The sequence below is a fragment of the Pogoniulus pusillus genome, chromosome 14, assembly GCF_015220805.1.
Source record: "Pogoniulus pusillus isolate bPogPus1 chromosome 14, bPogPus1.pri, whole genome shotgun sequence".
Lineage (NCBI taxonomy): Eukaryota > Metazoa > Chordata > Aves > Piciformes > Lybiidae > Pogoniulus > Pogoniulus pusillus.
Window position 1 is genome coordinate 12,403,276 of NC_087277.1, and position 21,043 is coordinate 12,424,318.

Genomic DNA, 21,043 nt, shown 5'->3' on the forward strand with positions numbered 1-21,043 from the left:
ACCCACTAATATGACAGCAAAAAAAAAAAAAACCCAACATTTTTTGGAGTGTTTTAGGATTATCCACCTCATAAGATTGCAGTAGACACAATCTTTTAAAATAATCCTCAGGGAATCAGGAGAAAAATCTTGTCCTCATCATATCCACAGCACGGTATGGACAGTCTCTTAGAGATCACCTTGTTTTAAGAACAAGATTAGCTTTACCAAAATATTTCCTAAAAGATATTTCTCAAACACAATTTAAAACTTTAAGTTCTACAACACTCCTTAGTGGTCTGCACCATAAGGTACCTCAGTTCTTATCTGCAGGAAGTTTTCAGCCCTATGGAACTTTCTGTAGTTTACCATATTTATATTTTCTCTGTAAGGATAGCAATCAGTGGCTACATTTTTCTCCCTCTGACTAACTCTCTTATGAGTGATTGCATGTTATTACTGAAACCCAGATAGATGCTGAGCCCTTGCCTATTGGTGACCTGAATTTAATCATGGAAGAACAGCAACAGAACTCAGTACGATCTCATATCTGCTAGCAAAAATCTATCAGTGAAATGTTTCACATTTTTCTTGGTTAAGGCTTCAATACCTGCCAGGTTGTCTGACATGATAATTTGTCTACTTCAGGTAAAGCTGTCTGATATTTCTAGAGACACTGAGATAATCAAGGCTTTATGGTATTTGCATACCAGACCTCACTCTTACCCTGTGACGCTGTATAGAGCCAGGCCCACAGCATTTGATGATCAAAGTTTTCATCTAACCACAACTACTAAGCAAAGCTTGGTAAATATCTTCCCTCACAGATATATTGATAAACTGTCTAGGTTTGTCACAATTTAGAGTCTTAATGGAGAAGTGTAAGTCAGGAGCCAAATCAGACTACACTGCCTGTGTGGGGAGTAGAGAGAGAAAAATCTTGTTGCTACGAGATCAAAGGAAATCCTTGGGGATGCCTCTTTTTGTGCACTGACAAATAAAGCTGAGAGTCATGTCCACAGTTTGGTATTTCAACTGAGGTGAACCCAGCTTGAATGGGTTTGAGCAAGGTAAGGTAAGTTAGAATTTATACTTTCTAACTTTTTTGTGTGTGTGGTTATTGGCTCAGCTTGACCTGCTCACTCCTTTCTTTGAAGGTATTTTATTGATTTCTTGAAACTTCTCTCTTTCTTTCAGTAATCTAACCCATTGAAGATCTGTGAGAGGGGGAATTTAGTATCTATAAGCATTACTTGGATTTATAGTATTCCAGAAAATATATCAACATGTCAGAAAATTACATATGGCCCTCAAAGGGTAGATATATTAAACAGAAATTAGCAAAAGGGTTTTAAAAGTAGATGATACTCATGAGGGAGGAACAATTAGACTTTCTCCAAATACATAGGTTTCATTTACAGCCTGAATTTCCTTAAGATGCAGTACTTTGCTAAATGATAGCTGGCTTGTAAACAAGTTAGTCTGCAAGTCCTGTAGCAAGCTTAACAATTCATAAATCATCCTTTCCTGTATAATATTCCCTGGTTCCCTATGAGCTTACAATATTGATGATGGCTCCAAGAAAATTAATCAGAATGGATGCAAATATAATGACGTTCCTGGCTAGATAGGTCTCATTAATCCAGCAACAAGTTTTCCGGAGCATTAAGGGTAAACATTTGTAATCCTCTGCCGTAGTGATTAGCACGAGAGCGGAGTGCAGCATAATCAGAATAGAAAACTGAATGACCATTGGTATCACCCTGGGGGAAAGAAAGGAAAAAACAAGAGAACCCAGCATTAAACTTCAATGCAATAGAAATGCTAACAAAAATAAACGTGCAGACAGTTAAGACTATGAAAAACCAACTCTCATAAACATGAGACAATCAGCTATGAAAAAACCCAGAGAAAGCAAATAGTTATTCGTGTTCTGTAGGACTGCTAGTGCCTCACATGGATTCTTGTTGAGAATCTGCTGTTGAAGGAACAAGCCTGGAAAACCATTGCCATTGCATCTACCTGTCTATGTAGATTCTGAGCAGCATGAATGCCCCTTCTTTTAGGACTCAATTGTTGCTTAAGCTTCTGTCAGAGAAAATCTATTCAGCTTGCAGTACGCTGATACCACTTATGCATGAGGCGCTCTAGTAGACTGTCTTGGGATAGTTGCACAGGATCACACAATGCTAGGGGTTGGAAGAGACCTCAAAAGACCATCTAGTCCAACCCTAGGGGTTGGAAGTGACCTTAAAAGACCATCTAGTTCAACCCTCCTGCCAGAGCAGGATCACCTAGATTAAGTCACACAGGAATGCATCCAGGCAGGTTTTGAATGTCTCCAGTGAAAGAGACTACAGCTTCTCTGGACAGCCTGTTCCAGTGTTCTGTCACCCTCACAGTGAAAATGTTTTTCCTTATGTTCGCATGGAACCTCCAGTGCTCCAGCTTGCACCTATTTTCCCTTGTTCTGTCATTGGATATCACTGAGAAGAGCCTGGCTGCATCTTCTCAACACTTACCCTTCATGTAAGTTGGAGTATACATGGGGAAATGCTGGTCATGTGGAGGGAAAACACATAAATAGAATATGAGGTATAGGTGTCAAGCTGAAAGAGATTAAAGTACTGGACTCCTGTGTGCTTTACCCTACATAATTTAAGATAGTATCTTTTGCAAGAACGTTCTGATCTCTGATACCTTAATTCAGCTCTGATGATAGAAGTTCGTATATATTACATCTGATGCTGCTTTAAAGGCAACATTTTCATAAATGTTATTCCTTTCTGATCACTCAAAGAGACTTTCTGGGGCAATGACTCTAATTTATCAGGACAGATTAATAATAATGCAATTTACTTCAAACAGACTTGTCTCCAAGAACTAAAATTAATGAAGGTAACATACAAATATGGTTAAGGTTCAAGGTTTTAAAACCAGAATGCAAGCCTCAAGATAATACACAGTAATGCAGCTCTGGCTTATGAGTGATCTTAGACTTGTGTCAGCATTTCATTCCAAGATTTGTCATTTTTCTATGTGGCTTAAATATAGGATGTAGTGGATCTTCCCAAAAGAGTCCCATCCTCTCCAGCAACCTTAGCCAGAAATCAGCACTGCTTTTGAGGGGAGGAACGATGTAGCCAGCAAACAAAACCCCCCAAAGATGACTGACTGGAGCCGGAGACACACATTTCACCCTGTGTGGATAAAACTTCCCCAGAAAGTTTTAGGACTTTCTGAAAGAAAGAGAGACAGTGCAAAAATGCCTGGAGACCAGCTTCTGTTTGTGAACACATACAGAAAGCCAAGGGAGAGAGTCTATAAAGCTAGAGAAATGATGGATATGTTCATGAAGAACCAGTCAAGGTAGTCGAGTGGACTCATCAAGAGATATGGGTAGCTTAGGCTGCAGCTATCTCATTGCACAGCACTCTCTTAGATTTATTCAGATCCCCTGATCGACCTTTTTCCAGTCTCTATCCTATGAACCTGTGGTATAGACACTGACAGCTATGTGAGATGAATGCCATGTATTCTGCAACAGTGTTCTTGCTTTCCAGTAGTATCCAGTGTTCTGCAACAGTCTTGCTTTCCAAAGCTGAATGACTGAGATCCTCTTTGGAACTGATAGTTTCTATCTGTATCTCAGATATATATAGATAGTCTATGTATGGAGATGTAGGCCAATAATTCTGCAGACCTAACTTGCTGCAGCTTTAAGTGAAACTAAATTAAGCTTTTCAGAAAGATTAGGGTCACGCCTCAAGAGGTCAGGCATGAGGACACTAAACATGAGTTCTTATTTTAGACTGCCAAACTCTGCATGTAAGATCCAGTGCTATTGAATTAAGGTACTATAAAGGGAGCATCTAGGAATCTAAATCTGAGAAGTCAATCCAAAAGCGGCATAACCTGCTTAGGCACTTGAGATACTATGGCCTTGTATTTGCTCATCATAAAAATATAGGCAACAAAAAAATTCTTCCACTGCACTTGTTTTGTTGAATATTGATGTGTCTGCCCCTTGTCTAAGACTGCTTGAGGTGTAAAACAAATCTGGGCTAAAATTTTGTTGGCACCATGCTGATAGAATCCAGTACAGCAGAAAACATAGTCTAGGTTAGAGGAACAGGAACAAAAGGCCATAATACTCTTCTGTCCATGAACCTATCTTAGAACTAGGACAGGTGAGCTGTGTTCCTTCTTCATTCAAAAACAGAGATTCAAGACAAAAGGCTTTTCTTTCTAGGGATTCCCTTACTGTTTGAAATTGAGATTTTTGCCTTTCCTCTTCCTCACAATAATAAACTAATGAAAAACTGACAGAAATGAGAGCAGTTCAGCAGTCTACTCCAGTATGATCTATCGTCCATCTGAGCATATAGAAAGTTCATTGCAGGAAATTAATCTAACTCGCAGAGCTCTCCGATGGAAAAAGATGAATCACTCCAAGATTGGCAGTGAAACTTAATGGCTTCATAGAGGATAATTACAGCAGAAATATGGCATTAATTTATGTCACTTAAAGCAATTTCCCCATGTCAATATTTCAAAGAATGAAAACTATTGCAAAGACTTTAAAATTCAGTCATGTACCTGCTCTGTCAGGGGAACATACAAATGGGTCAAATATTTACCCTATGGGAGGCAGAGGTAAACTGAGGAAAAATTCTGAAACTCCTATACAATAATAGAAAGATTACCCTTCTTTAACACACAAACTAAGGTAAACTATGTGGGAAACTCCCTGATATGTTGTACAATGATTTAAATAATATTTTCCTTCACCAAATCCCCAGAATACTCAGCTCAGAAAAATGTTCAAACATGTACTTAAACAAATAGTGCCATGGTCTAGTTGATTGGATAGGGCTGGGTGCTAGGTTGGACTGAATGATCTTGGAGGTCTCTTCCAACCTGGTTGACTCTATGATTCTATGAAAATTCTGTTCTTGTTTGACAGAGCTCTGAAGAACTCACTGAAAGACACTTCAATGTGTTAAGAAAAGTGTTAAGTTACCACAAGGAGTATGAATCACAGCTTGCTATCTGTACCATGGAAATGATGCCCACACCCTTTCACTGTGGTAGTTTACTTCTTAAATATATACTAGAGATAAAACAGATGAGCATGCAGTTACATCCAAGAGTCTCTGAAACCAAATCCTGTCTAACTGTGTGATAGCTTGTTCATGTGCTTATAATCTCAATTGCTTTTGAACTGGAACTTAGAAGTTTGAACTTCCAGGTTATTTCCTCATTCAATATGTTTAAATATATTGACACATTCTCATCCAAACCTTCTCATCCTCTTATTTTAGAGTTGCTCATCTGTTGACCTCTGATCCTTTAAAAGGCACATTCTTTTTTACAGATTGAAATACATTTTTTAAGCAGAACATCAGAACCTGAAAAACAAGAACCTGAAAAAATAAAATTTGCCTTTTAAGCCTTGACAGTGATCTTCAGCTCCTGAAAAATATAAGCTGTCAGAAATCACCAACCTGAGTCCAAATCTTCTCCAACAAAAGTGACAGTGGTAAATATATTTTCCATAAATATAATCCTAAGTTCCAGCAATCAACTTTTATGGGTATTCTTGAGGCCAAGGTTGAATAATTTTGGTTTAAAACCTCTGCTGATCTTATCTTGCAGGAATCGATATAATCTTTACTTGAGCCTATTTATATTTACAGTCTCTTTAACATTCAGTGACAAAAAGATCCACAAAGCATATCTGAAGTGCAGGGAAAACCCAGGAGTTTACAGTGCAAGATGGAAAACATGAAAGCCAGACAGCTAAAGGCAATGTGACTATGTGACTCCTTCTCCACTAATTCCAGTGGCACTAGACACCCTCATGAGAATTAAGAGAGGTTAATTCATGCAGATAGAATTTTTTTTCCTGCTATAGCAGTGATTTATACATCAGTAAAAATCTTTTTGGAAAACAGAGTCCATTAATAAGATCTATAAATCTTCTTGCACATACTAAGGAAAACAGAAAATGACAGCTACCAGAACTGACTGCACATTGTGAGAAGAACTTTAAAAAGCAAACAAACTAGTGTTAGACCAAAACAGCAGATAAGGAAGAGCAGAAGGTCAGGGACTACTCAGGGTACTTTCCCAGCTAGAAACTATGAAATACATGGAACACCTCTGCTGCAAGAGTGCAGTTCTCTGTCTGTGGCTAACCATCATTTTGGTATTCTTAAGACATAAACATGGTGAATAATGTCTTTAAGAGACGACCCAATAAATATTGCTGCCTTGCTGCAACACAATAGTTATCAAATTTCTTATACAAATACTGTATTTTCAAGGTTATTCTTCATGCAGCTATAATGGGGGTTCATATGAGTGTTAGAAACCACCTGAGTATTATGGTTATCTGAACATCTCATTTTAGCATTTGCTCTGCCTAAACAGGCCCAGGGGCATGTTTCAGTGGCACAGCTTTGCTATGTTGCTAGAAAACTGATCTTAGACCTTGTGCACATTCTGGTGTTCTCACTACTAAACACTGAATAGACAAAGATGCCAACTGAATGTTTGACTGCCTGAAATATGTGGACTCAGAGGTTCCAGCAACAACATATTTTTGCCTCCTTGATAGGAAGTCATTCCTTGGTCAGGCCCAGACAAAACCATAGTGAGAAAAGAACCATCAGATCATCTCCTTGCTGCTTCTTAATGGCCCAAGATCACTTTGCCCAGCTGGGTAAGCCACATCATCATCAACAAAGCACAACAGTACAGTTTTCATATGTGGCATGTTAGAAACAAACCCAAAGCAGTTACTGATTCCCGAGGTGATTACCAGTCACTTATCAAAGGGACACTGTTACAAGTCTGGATCACATTTCATTCCACTGCTGGAAGCAGCAGGCCATACTGTGTAAAACTTCCATAATCCAACACTCCTACTTTAACTCAATGGAGATTCTGCTTAGCAGCTACAACATAGTCTCAGTACATGCTACTGCCCCCCATGAAAACATGTAGCTGCAGAAAACAGGAAAAGTATCAACCACAAAAGTAGCTGAAATTGGGGCAAAAAGCGAAAACAACTTTTTCGAACATTTTGGGGGGAGCAAGTAGATTTTATTGGTTCATTCCACATCAGTCTTAGAAACATTATCCTGCTGCTTCCCCAAGAGCCCCTTCAGAAAGAGAGAACTATATTTCTGTATTTACCTGGGAGAAGGAAGCAAGCTCTGGATAGCGGTGATAAATACAAGCACAATAAACGCACACACCAAGTTTGATTTGAATACTTCATCCCGCATTTGAGAGTACTAGAACAAAAACAAAACAAAACCAGATGACAAAAAAAACCCAACAACAGAAGAGTAAATTAGCTGTTAACCCATGCAGTAGTTTCATAAAGACTAAGGTGTACAGGGGACAATGGAAAATTAGCAGGACGAGCTAATAGATCAAGAAACTGGAATTTGCTGTTTAAAACTAAACACAACAAATAAATCATTAATAAGCTGTCAAAATACTTTGTCCAAGGGAGAAAAACTCCTCAGTTTGCAATGCATTTTTTTTTTTACTTTGTTGTTTCTTGGTCAAAATTATTTGCTTTAAAAATCCTCGGGTAGCCATTAGGGGCTTCTGCTGCTGAGAATACTAAATACTTAGGAACCAAAGGAACCATGGGTTTCCTCACCTGAAGACAAACTGAAGTCATCTGTGATGGGGATGTGTGATGTTATGGAGAAGTGACCATCTTGCCAAATGGAGGCCATTCTGTTTTCTTTTTTACTTAAGAAAAGCATGTTGTTTGGGACACCCTGCGACTGCAGCCCATGATTTCTAGATCCTAACTTATCCAGAGGCTTTGCAGAAACTTGACAATATGGACATTATCCAAAGAGAAAATGGAGGTATTATTATGTAAAAGATCACTTGAGGTGTATTATTTTAATGATACAAGTATTTTTCTCCAGCATATGAAGCCAATGACAGTGCTACCAGGTTCCATTTTTATGGGAGTTACCAAGAAAAGGTGCAATGGATACACTGGTGAATTGTGGTGCATTAGTTACAGTGGAAATGTTATCCAAGCCCTCAGCTGGAATTTACCACTTCTAATTCAGTTAAACTCCAATTGTTTACAGCAGACAAAGATTGGTCCATAGACATATTTCTGTAAAGTTCTCTATTCTATAGCAATGTCATCAGATTTTCTTCACCTAATAAAAATCCCAGAGGTGCCTGCTCCAGACATGTTTCTCCTCTGAACACTAACTCCATTTTATTTAACTTCTTTGCAGTTTTGAAGGAGCTAAGAGTTATGTGTTCAGAACAACAGGAAATCAGAGGCAAAAATATATCAGAATCCTTCTGCAGCAATTTGGAAATAAGGCAAACTGCATTTCAAATGTCCACAGAGTACTACAATCAAGAAGTAAAACTGATAAAGAACTGTATCAGGAACACAGCTTGAGAGAGTTTGTCTATGAACTGGATGTCTAACGTGATAGATGTTGGAAAGAAATTCTTCACAGTAGGGCTGGTGAGACATTGAATCCCAGGGATGGAGGTGTTTCAAAGCCAGGTTGGATGAGGCCTTGAGCAATCCAGTCTAGTGGAGGGCATTCCTGGCTATGGCAGGAGGTTGGAACTAGATGATCTTTAAGATCTGTTCCAACTCAAAGCATCCTACAAATCTATGAATCTATTAGGAGTATTAAAAGCACTCTCCTGTGATGAGTCATTTGCTCTACCTGCCTATATCCTATTTGTGAAAATCACCTCTACCAAAATTGAGAATGAATTAGTCTCTAAATGGGTTATCAAGTGCTAGAGTGGCATTACAGGTTAGTAATGAAAAGTCCATTTGGATAAAGAATCTATAAAATATACCAAGTAGGGATCCTGCACATATCCTCTAGAGAAAAAAGTACTATGAAATTTATGTAGAAATAAACATACTGCCTCACAGAGATAATCCATTTGCTGTTGCTGCTTGCTATGGAATCTACCATGAACAAGGACACAGAGCAATGAGATGAGAGGAGTGGGAAGATATGCCAATGGCTTAAACTGCTGTGCTATGCCACTTGTTTGAATAATTGTAAGCCAGGAGATGTGCTAGCTCCCATGGTAGTTTTGGGCATGCTGGTTCTAGAATTAGTTTGTTTTTTACCTTTGGAAACCTTAAAGGAAGCAAAATAGCACGTTGATAGCTAGCTTAAACCAAAACAGTTGCAGATGGTTTAAAGTCCAGCATGACATGTCAAATTGATGCAAGTCACTCTGAAAGTCATGTTATTGATGCAAGACAAAACATGATTTATTGTTCATATGATCAGTCACTTCTCTGTGATTTGAAGTACAGAGCATCAACACAATTCTCACTGAGCATGGTTAACGCAACACTTCTTGACTGGGCTCTCAGCTTTAGTACTGATTGTTCTGCCTACTGAGAACTGTCTGGGTTAAGAAGTGCTTAAAGAGAAAAGAAATGAACACTAGAGAGATGCCAGCGTGGCTTGAATTGTGATGGGTAGATGTGAGGGCACAAAATTTTACACAGAAGAAGATATTTTACTTTGGAGCTACCTTTGACTTGAAGCTGCCACTGGTTTGAATAGAAGATGAATGGCAGTAAATGAAAAAGGCAGTCTGAGATGGGAGGCTTGCAGACATGTACTGTCTATTTGCTCAATGACACTGCAGGAAGCAGCTCAAGATGCTGATTTGGAAGGTCATGTAAGCAGTTGTAAAATGTTACTGACTAGAGGGAAGCACAATTTTAGACTGAAAGGTTAGGGTTGGGCAAAGCAGAGGGAAAAGGCTTCTGAAATAGCTTTATTAGACTCCTATTTAAATCTGAGTCTGGTTTGGTTTATTTCCTAAATGGGCAGGAAGAAGGGAGAAAGTGCTAGTAATATAAGATAATGAGGAGGAAATATCTACTTTCTGTAGCAAAACAGCTTACACTTTTTTTTTATTGTGACTTTCTATAGTCTATGCTTCAACTCTAGAGGACAAGCCTGTAATTACTGAAAGGTAAACAAGATGTGAATGGACATTTCCCACATTGTACCACAAGACACTGGCCCTGCCTATAAAGAAGAGGAAACTGTGATTCAACTTTCTTTAATCCACATCATCTTTTTGCATCTTGATGCTATCCCCAGCCTTCTCTGAGGCACACCTATGGTGCCCCAAACACAAGCAGGGAGATTGCTGACCAGCACCTACCCAGCTGCTGGAGGTGGATGAACACCAGAACAAGTAAAACAGTGCTGACATTTTTTAAACTTTACTCATCTGTAATGCTGACAATCAGCCTGATGTAGAGGACAGAAAGAAGATTCAGTCCACTTTTCAGGGAAGATTTTATGTTTGTTTTATCCTGATTAGGATGAGAACCTAAGGAAATATTCAATGAAAGCATCAATTCTTTAACCACTGAAGCAAAGGTTTGCACTGGAAATGTCATACTGAGAAGAAAATGCATTAAAGAATGCTCAAAACATTGACTTCTAAATATGCTTTTTGTCATTCAGATGCAAATCAGAATATTATTAATATTTGAAATCTGACCTAAGTAGTGTAGTAGATTAAAGCATGGTTTTATTCTTAATTTTTTTGTTTGATTGTTTTTTTTTTCCTCCTCTTAAACTGCATCTAAATTAAAATCCACCTTTTCTGTACAGATTTTCCTTGTGGCTGCTAATGGTGAAGACTAAAATAACAAGAAAGTGTGTATTCTAAATACTAAATCTCATTCTGGGCAATGTCCTTTTACTCTAGCCTATGTTCAGGCTTCATTTTTATCAAGTAGTAATTTAAGACTAGGTGAACCACTGACTAGTTTGCTCTTTTGACAACCTGATTGTGGCCAGGCTGTTTCCTCTTTTGCACTAAAATTTCTAACACACCACCTGCCACCTTTTAGGTTAAATGCTATTTTTCCTAGACCTTTTCACCTTATCTTTTGACTTTGTGCCTTAAAAACCTGAAAATTACTCACGCACGGTGACTGCACAGAAGGAAGTATCTTGATACCTTCTGTTGCAGCAGTAATGGCTAATTCAGCTTGGGGGATTCTACCTTGTTTGTCAGTAGCATAAATATCCTCATGAGAAAATGGAATTGTTATTTTTTTAACGATGTGATTTTTTTTTCCCTTCTGCTGGGTTGCTTGTGAAATAAGGGCTTACATATACTTCAAGCAGAAGTTTTCTTTTCCAGTGGTTTGCATTAAGCTCTTACTACTGATACCACCTGAGGACTGATCTCTTAGAAGTAGAAAAAACTTCTGTTTTTTTTGGTGGAGACTAAAGTGATGATGGAGAATGTTTGCAGTTCCCCATTATTTTTTTCCTTTCATTCTAAGTGCACATCCTATAATGGATCCGCTGTTGCTGCACTGCAATAGCATACAAGCCAACAAAATCATTTGAGAACTGTGCAACCCCACCCCATGTCATTCATTTGCAAGGACAATTCTCCCATTGCAGACCTTTTTTAGCTTTTAACTGAAATTTGGATGCAGACTGAAGAATAAATTAGTGAGATCATACTGCTGTTGAGAAGCAGCAAAGACACGAACGACATTCACCTCTTGAAAAAGCAGATTAAAAAAGCACTAAAGATGTTTAAAACAGAGTTGACAAATTAGTTTTGACTTGAAATAAACATAGTAGCTGCCTAGAGGACATCAGATGGATGCTATGACTAAATGAAAGAAACGTATCTATATAAATATAGATATTTATTTTGAATAGAAGTGTCAGTTTATTAATATACTCAATCATCGTTTGTGCCAAAGCAACCTGTCATCTGATTGAAAACTGCTTGTACTAAACAGCAGACAAAACCTGGCAAATGGCTGCTGTTTTCAGAAGCAGAGTTTGCTCAGTGTAGGCATTTTCCAACAATAAAATGTGATCACTGCAGTATTATAACACCTCCATCATGACACTCTCTATTATGATCTCTAGCTCAGTGGCAACTTCTGAAAACTGAAACAAAATGAAAAAGGAAAACAAACCCAGAAAACAAATAATGTAACCAAGAACCTACAGCTTCTCTACTTCAGTAGACATTTATTACAATTTGAGTTGTGAATAAAGCAGCTACCAAGACCCAGCTACCTTATGCTCCAGGCTGGAGTCTTTAAACATCAGTGAAAAAGGCTTGATATGCTCTCTTCTCAATTTATCGCCACTCCGTAAGTCGATGGTGTGCTCTATTCGCTTGTTAATTTCCTCAGGCCCAGACTGGACATGCAAAGCTTGTGCAAGATGGTTTGGAAGCAGATTTATTGAATTTCTTGTTAGGGCAGCCAGAGTCTAGGGGAAAGCACATGCAAACAGAATAAACCTGCTGGTCCCCTTTGGTTAAAAATGCAATGTTTTAGATCATGTTGCATTGCAAACCATTACAGCATTCCATGCAATCCATTCAATGAAATCTACAGGAGTGTAAAATACTAAGTCTGTTCCACCAAACACATACAGTACACTAAAGGGCGTACTTTAATGCACTCATATACAGACTAAGAGGTTTGCTGCTGTATCGAACTCTAGCACTATGTTTTTCTTCTCCAGAGTCTGCTAATTAATTGTTACAGCACGCGTGAGGAGAGTCCATACCAAAATCACAGCACTCAATGGTGTGTTTTAACAACTTAAAGCAGAACTCACAAAACAGAAATAATGGTATTTCTCCAGATCTTAGAGCGACTGGATGTGTGTAGTTGAGGAACAGATCAGTCAGGCAGGAGTGAAGAAGGTGACATTTCTCATTACTTCAGCATGGTTTTTCAGCTAATTTGTCCTTCTTCACTACTGGTATATTTCAGCCAGTCTAAATTACAGTTAGGCTATGAGATTTAATTTAACTGTAATTATATTATCTCAAATGCATTATTCATCTGGTATTTCACTGACTAATGCAAAGAACAAAAAGAAAGTACTTTTGCATGGCTTTGCAAAAGAAAGGTAGCAGAAATAGTGTGAAGGGTGCTTCACTTTCACAAAGGAGGTTGGGTTTGCTTTCATAAAGAGAGTCAGTCAATCCAGTTTCATGGTATCAATTCATGACACAAACCACAGTGAAGCATCACTTTCCCAGACAAATGGGAAAGTAAACTCTATTACCTGTGATATTCCCATGGTTTAAGAAGTGTTAATGAATGGAGATGATATAAGTCTTCATACATCACAGCATAAGACATTTCTGAATTACAATGGACAAGAAGTACATTTCTGCTTGAGAAAAGTTATCCCATAGATCCTTGCTGGAAAAATCTACTGTAAGTCCTACCAAGCATTACTGGAAACAGGACTTTGAGAAGGTTTCTCTGGAAATGATACAGGCAGATTTCCCATGTTCATATTCAAAGGACAGTCAGGAATTATGTTCTAATGGATCTTGGATAGTACATTAAGACACAGCAAGGGTCTCAGTTACCTACTGTCAAACCTTAATTTACAATTTTCTTTGCAGTGCTAAAGTAATGCCAAGGACTCTTTAGTCACAGATAACACCTCTTTTTTTTTTTTTTCATACTCCATCATTTGATGAGCAACTGAAGACCCCAATATGTAGGCTGAAAGGGGTATGAGAACTGAAGTCTTCTGTCTATTGATGTGAAAAGCAATGTTGGCTTTAGCAGAGAAGGACTTTGGTAGGAAAAGTCTGGCAAACCACTCTACTCAAATCTCCCTACTTTCACTTCAGAAAACTGGTAACAGCAAGATTTAGAGAAAAAAAAATAAACCCCAAGGAAACTTTTCTCAAACTGAAGCTCCTCATCCTGACATTTTACAATGCCTGAATTTATATCTTAGCCTTGGAGTTAAGGTGGAAACTCTAAGGTTAGAGCCAAATAACAGGTAAACAATCCATTGAGTCAAATGGATATTTTACTAACACACACTAAGATACTACTTTAATTTATCTCTTTTGAACTGGGGCATGCACAAAAGTTATTATCAGTTTGTGGTGGCTGAAATCTTACAAGAGGATCTGAAGTCACTGTTAAGAGACAAGATCATGTCAATTGCTGTTGTGTGCATTAATTCCTTAGAATTTCTTCATATTGCTATTTCTCTCTGGAAGTAAGCATGGAGAAGGTCCCTCATGTTCTCTCTGGGCATTGTGTTTTATTTTCATCATTCTAGTAAGTGACTAAATTTTCCTTAAAATGATATTCTAAAATATCTTCTTGCTGAATGTATGAAGTTGTTTATGATTCACAGTAGATGAATGTGACATAATACCACCACCATGGCAATGGTACCAGTACTATCGGTGCAAAAATGGACTTGGAAGTTGCATTTACTTTCAGACAATAACAAGGAAATTAATTCAGTTTAATGGTCACATCTCCTTCACACCCATACACGTACTTAAGACAAAGGCTTTCCTGTAATTAGTAATAATAATGAAAAATATCATGCAGATTATTGTAATATCATGCAAATTATCCTCCTAAGAATATGCTGTAACAACATTTCGTCACTGCATCCCCCACTTCACTCTGCATGTCTTAAGACTGTGTTATGCTGACTTAAATATTGTTTGTCCTTATTATCTTGCCTTCCCTTTTGTGAAGGGCTGTACAGAAGATACAGTCATGAACTATAAGATACAATGGGCTTTTGAACTTTCCTGATGCTGTCAGGAATCATTCATCACACAGGAACACATGTAAGCTTCTGCAAGGGAAAAAGCTCAGCCAAACTTGCATCTGAGACTCAAAGACAGGATGAATTGAGACAAACAAACAATAAAGCTCAAACTTTAGGGATATTTTTACAGAGATTTTAAAAAGCTGGCTGGGATTAGATTTTGATTCTTTCCTGTAAACTTTTCATGTAACTAGTTCAAACATCCTGCCCTCAAGCAGAAGAGATAATTTTAATCAGTGCCATTTAGAAAAATCTAAATAGGCCTTAAACTATGTTTCTTATTCCAAGTACTTGGTCTTGGAGCAAGATAGGGAAATACCCAAACCAACATATTTAAAGAAACAGTATACAGATAGTATTTGGTTCAAGAGGAAGACACCTAAATGAAGGTGTTTAGGTGCTCAGTGTGGCACTATAAACTGGATATTTTCAGTTGGCCAATCATATGGTCAGTTGAGATGCCTTAGCATACCCTGAAGAGCCTGGAGCTAGGAGATACGGCACAAGACCCACAGGAACCCCATGTGCTGCTGCTTGGTGGCTGGAACCAGCTGGAGTGTGATAGGATACCCCAAGCTGCCATAGATGGTCAAGTTACGCCAAATCGAGCTTTCACTCGGCATGCTTTGGCATAGATGTTTAGCAGCATTTGAGACATCAGAGTCTCTTACCTCACTTCTAACTGACAGTCCAGATGATTATAGGTCTTTTATAGGCCCCTTGTCATATGGATGTCTCAGGCACAAGAAATTGCACTAGACCCTTATGTTTAGGAGCTGAGCTGCGTGGGAGATTGACATCTGAGACAGTAGACACACAAATGCAGATGTCTTGCTTTTGAACTGCATTCTGCTCTGTTTATACTTGTCTGCCATCTCAGCAGCCTTTAGGTATAATTTTTGTCACAACTGTTAAGAGTCATTGCAACCGCCACTAAAATCTGCTTATACAAGACAGAGAATTTAATACATATCCTTACAGGCTTGTCTAGTGTCTCCAGCACCACACACAGCAACCACATTATGCTTATGTAAGATCCAGTAAAGGGATTCCACTTCATCAGCTATTGATTTTAGAGGAGGCCTTTACTGTCTTAATTTCTGTACAACATTGGTTGCTTTAGGAGAGAAGCCCAGACACTTGCTTTAGGAACAGAGAACTCCATTCATATTGTGCATGGTCTGAATTTGAGAGCAGGCTCTCTCATCCTCATGTTACCAGTAGAGCTAAGGCACACATAGCTAAACGTGCTGTAGATAAACGTAGCTTCTGTTAATATCTGTGACAGCATATATAAAGAGTGGGTATTCTGTTCCTTACTCATATCAACACATCTTCAATTAGTGACCACAGAAAATGAGTTTGAGGTGTACAATATAGATTCTGATGAATCTTGAGTTTGGCAAGGGAACTCAGCAGAGACTTTGCCATTTCATAGTTTACCTAACAAAGCTACAGCTCTAAGTAAGACACCTGATCACAGTTACTCAAATTTTGTTGGAAGTCAAATTGAGTAAAGAAATCATTCAAATGCTGCAGGAAAATATTCAAACATATGGAGTGATTTATTATTGGCTTGCTGTAATGGATTCTCAACATCTGTTATGACCAGTGACCTTTAGGCTTCATAATTAATGATATTAAATGGTTATTCTGTTCAATATTGGCACATCTCTAGAAAAACCTACTATATTCTAGCATATTTTAATTTATCAGCTGATATTTGAGCTGAAATACATTGTTGATAAACAGTAATGACTATTGTTTGGACTTTAAAACTGAAAATTACATAATAATTGAATGGCACAGCAGATTTTTAAGATCTCATCTCCCCCAAAAAGCTTATTGGAAAGCTGTGTAATATAAAATTAGTTAATTCCATCATAGAAACAAGTTCTTAATGAAAAAAAAAACAGTGAAAAGCTATTCTAAAAATGGATTATTTATTGCCATAAGACAAAAAATTGCTTTGAAGTAACTGCTTGGTTATGTCTATTTCAATGACCTTCATGGGCCTTTTGCTAGGTTATGGTGGTGAGAGTCCAATACATGGATAGACACTAGTCTCTTATTTCATTGTTCATCTTTGTTAATGTCAGAGTTAGGTTTAGCTGAAACAATGATCCATGAAGTGATAGTCTAGTCCACATAGATTATTTGAACTGTAGAATTTGGAATGTCTTGAAGGGCAAGAAGAAGAAACAGACAGTGATCAGATGACGATTGCAGCAGCATGCAGCCATACCTCTATTCCCAGTGAATCGAGAGTATAGAGACAGGTGAACAAAATACAGAAATACTAGCAGGCCAAAAGGTAGTGCACATGCAGAGGTACAGGTGTACAGAACATATATTAAACAGGTGGTTTATATAGTAGCAAACTATGCCATGCTCCAGTTCAGTTTGAGGAGACAAAAACACTGACATGGGCTGATTGATTGTGAAGGTTTGTCACTTCGGAGAATATTTGTAAGTAGAAGAGGGTTGACAAAGCAAGACCTCCACACAACCACATCTGAAGTTCAACAGAGTGAAGACAAGTAGGACTAAGGATGTGCAGCAGAAGAAAGGATTTATCATATCATTACAGATCCCTCAGAAAAAAGGAGGAAAACTCCAGCGTTTCATAAAGACTCATCAATCTTTCAAGCACAGTGGTGTCTGAAGGCATTTTAACCTTTCCATCGTTAATTCCTCTAAGTATGAAGATTGCACAAAGCAGGTTTTTATGACTGTACAAGAATTGCTGCTTCCCAGTTGCTAGCAATTAGCCATGTAGTGTTTCAAAAAGATCTGTTCAGGAGCAGTTATATTTCTACTGAGCTACTAATGACCTTAGAGTCTAACTTGTGAAACTTAATTATATCTTAGACTCTTGGAGTGGATTTTTCTTTTTTAATGAAAAAAAAGTGAAGAATGGACAAACTGTTTTCACAAAGGGCTTTTTAAAGGTAGTTTCTCTTTTCTTTCAGTTGTGTCAATATGCTCTACTACGCTTTTTCCTCTGGCAAAACATCTGTTCCCTCATCCCTTTACTTTGATGTCAGCGCAGTGAAACTATGCAATGAGATACACAGGCTGGCCAGAATGTTTCAGTTAATTTAGTAACATTAGCTTTACTTTTAATTTACTTATTTGTGGACTGGTTCAATCAAAACTAAGCTGGGCAGTATTTAATTTCAGTTGGGGAAAAAAAAATGGAAATCTCTAGTCCACTGACATTTCCACAGTTCAGATATATGATTTACTTCTGCCCCGGAACAATTTGTTTAATCCTCTGCTGTTACAGTACATGTTAGAATAAAGGTTAAAGATGAATCTTTCTCCTCTGAGGCTTCCATTATTGAAATGCACTCAAGCATGTGTTCATGCTTGATGACATTAAAAAAGAAGTTTGACTTACGTTCTGTTTTCCCACTATGTTATCAAATGGAAGTTCAGGGCTCCAGGATCCTTCGGTAAACGTTGCTCCACTGTTTCTTCTGTCAGAGGAGCTGACAGCCTCTTTCACAATATCTTCAGGCAAAGTCAATAGACTCTCTTCAGGTTGTTTAATTAAATAAGTTTCAATGTTATGTTTCCTCAAGAATTCATTGCGTTCTTTACCGTGCCCTTCTTCAACTTTATAATCCCCATTCAGGCAGTCCAGAGTGGCTTTGGAGATGTGAATTCTCCTACGTAAGTGAATAACAGCAAATATTAATTGATCTATAAAATAGATAAGTTTATGAACTTCACCTCATCTTTAACATGATGAATAAATAGAAAGCTTTCTATTGTATATGATGATTTTTACAAAGAAAATTAAATTCAACAGACATGAGCTGCATTTGAGGACAAACACTCTCAAAATGTGTCCACACCAATAAGAACTCATGACAGCACAATGCCCTGTCACAGGAAAACTTTGATATTCACACCTGCCCTCTTTGCTCACAGTGACAGACTAATGGGAGACCTTCCCGAGGAAAATATGATTCAGAATGAATGAAAATTGTCATTTCAGGTAAGTGTGATAAGAAAATATATGGTATGCATTTCAGTAGTTTATGTGAAGCCATTTCCTTGAGTTACTCGAGGTAGCTTAGACAGTGGAAATTAGTGGTATGATTGCATCTGAAGTGAGGTGGTAATTCCTGCTAAGACTAAGTAATGAGTTCAAAAAGCTTTGCAAAAAGTGAAGATGAATTTAGGAGAGAACATACAATAAGCTCAACTTCTGCAAAAGCACAACAGGGCTTTGGGTGTTTTCCAACTTGGAGGTCCTAGGTATTTGGATTTTCTTAACCATAATTATAACTTCTTGAGAAGGACAGAAAGAAGTTCAGGTTTAAAAAAAAAAAATCTTTATCGTTTCTTTTTTTAAGACATTTTCACATCCCTACAGGTTGGGTAAATTAGAGACACTTCCAGAAGGCATTCACATGGTTACCTGTGCTGCACTTCATAATGGAGCATGATAATTGCAGTCAGAGCAGATGTTCATTAGACATTTATCTAACTCAAGAAAATAAACATCACTTCATTAAAACTGGCTTATTTTTCAAACTTTGGTTGCATGTGGTTTTCTGAGAGTCAGACTTACAGACAGATTCCTAAAATTCAGAGTGAGCTAAAGTTCTTAATCACATCTTGATGACACATGCCGAGACAGTTTTCTCAGACACCACAGACTGGCTTATTTCCACTGGAGGAAATGATCCTAGCATGCTGGTTGGGACCTTTCTTCTGGAATTTAAAGGATGCCACTACAAAGTGAAATTGCAAAACCACTGATGCAGTAAAAAGCTGTAAGTACATGTATGATGTGCATATATGGATAGAAAATAAGGTGCTGGTTGAGGCTCAGGGGTGACCTTATTGCTGTCTACAACTACCTGAGGGGTGGTTGTGGCCAGGAGGAGGTTGCTCTCTTCTCTCAGGTGGCCAGCACCAGAACGAGAGGACACAGCCTCAGGCTGCGCCAGGGGAAATTTAGGCTGGAGGTGAGGAGAAAGTTCTTCACTGAGAGAGTCATTGGACACTGGAATGGGCTGCCCGGGGAGGTGGTGGAGTCGCCGTCCCTGGAGCTGTTCAAGGCAGGGTTGGATGTGGCACTTGGTGCCATGGTCTAGCCTTGAGCTGTGTGGTAAAGGGTTGGACTTGATGATCTGTGAGGTCTCTTCTCTTCCAATCCTAATAATACTGTGATACTGTGAAATGCCCAGGTGTATCAGAATGGGGCAAAAAAATTGGTGTATGTGGAGTATTAAATATCAATATAGAATTAAAGTAAGAAAATTAATGCATCTATCTCAGCTATTTTTTAACCTGTCTCAGCTTCTCTCTGAGATCAACTCATAGTTTTTTTTTTTTACAACTTTCACTATCTGAAGTCATGCTATTGTGATGTCTTTAGAGATTACTACCGTTTTGCAGTCAAATGCCAGTAAAAGTGACAATAGAAAACAGTAAAAATGTTTCTTAGATGTCAGCAGCTTCTGGCCTGAATTTTAAAACCAGAGTATGTATTTCCTAGTTCTGAGAAATTCAAACAAGCTGAACTGATTTTAATAAAGTACTAAATTAAAAAAAAAAAAGGAAGGAAAAGAAAGTCATCTATTAGTTGCCAGGGTGACTATCTTTGTGCTGAGCTTCAACTAATATAATTTGGGAATATTGCATTATAAAGCCTTGAAATATGGATTTTATAATGGAAATGATAACAACTTTAGAGCATGGAGCTGGCTATTGATGTAATACTCTGAAATGGGGCAAATACTAATGAATATCTGGTTGACTGAAAATATTTTCCAGTTTCACCTTTTGTACAACTTGCTTAAAGAAAAAAACAAACTTCAAATGTCTAGTAGACATTCTAAATTCCCAGCAATACAGGAAATTGGTAATCTGAGTATTGAAGCAAAAAATTGTGACCAGCTCTACTGCTGAAAATGCATCAGACTCAAAGCTTTTGATAACAGCTGTCACTGACACATCCTGGAAAAATTAACCATTAGCTCAGTTTTATGCCAACTCAACACCATAGAATAGAATCATAGAATCTATGATTATACCTAGAAAGATGAAATAGATTAATATCCAAAAAGACTATTATTAGAACTGATTCTGGCAGAAAGGTGTCTGAAATAACATGGTAGGATCTTACATGATTTCATCACACACGTCATGGACACATTTTGTAACTCTCAGAAAACAAAAAATGATTTCTCTTTCCCAGTGCTCCTGAGTGCCTCCTTCCATGAGAGTTGGGCTGCCCACTTATGCTCCTGTAGTCAGGGGCGATCTGTTACTGCACAACCCATGCTCTCAGAGTGGTATGCAGCCAGCAAGGGGAAGACCTAAGCCCCTTCTCTTCTGCCCCTAGACTGGGTGGACGGAGAGTTGCCTCCTTC

The 21,043-nt window shown here is 38.1% G+C and overlaps 1 protein-coding gene across 1 annotated transcript in view; it reads right to left on the minus strand.

Annotated features, from left to right (window-relative positions):
* ADCY8 (adenylate cyclase 8) overlaps nucleotides 1-21,043 on the minus strand; it is a 128,678-nt gene that overhangs the window by 28,338 nt on the left and 79,297 nt on the right. Inside the window, 4 exon segments of the mRNA XM_064154291.1 lie at nucleotides 1,541-1,742; nucleotides 7,183-7,283; nucleotides 12,105-12,302; nucleotides 18,052-18,322. Of these exon segments, the coding sequence (XP_064010361.1) occupies nucleotides 1,541-1,742; nucleotides 7,183-7,283; nucleotides 12,105-12,302; nucleotides 18,052-18,322 (772 nt within the window).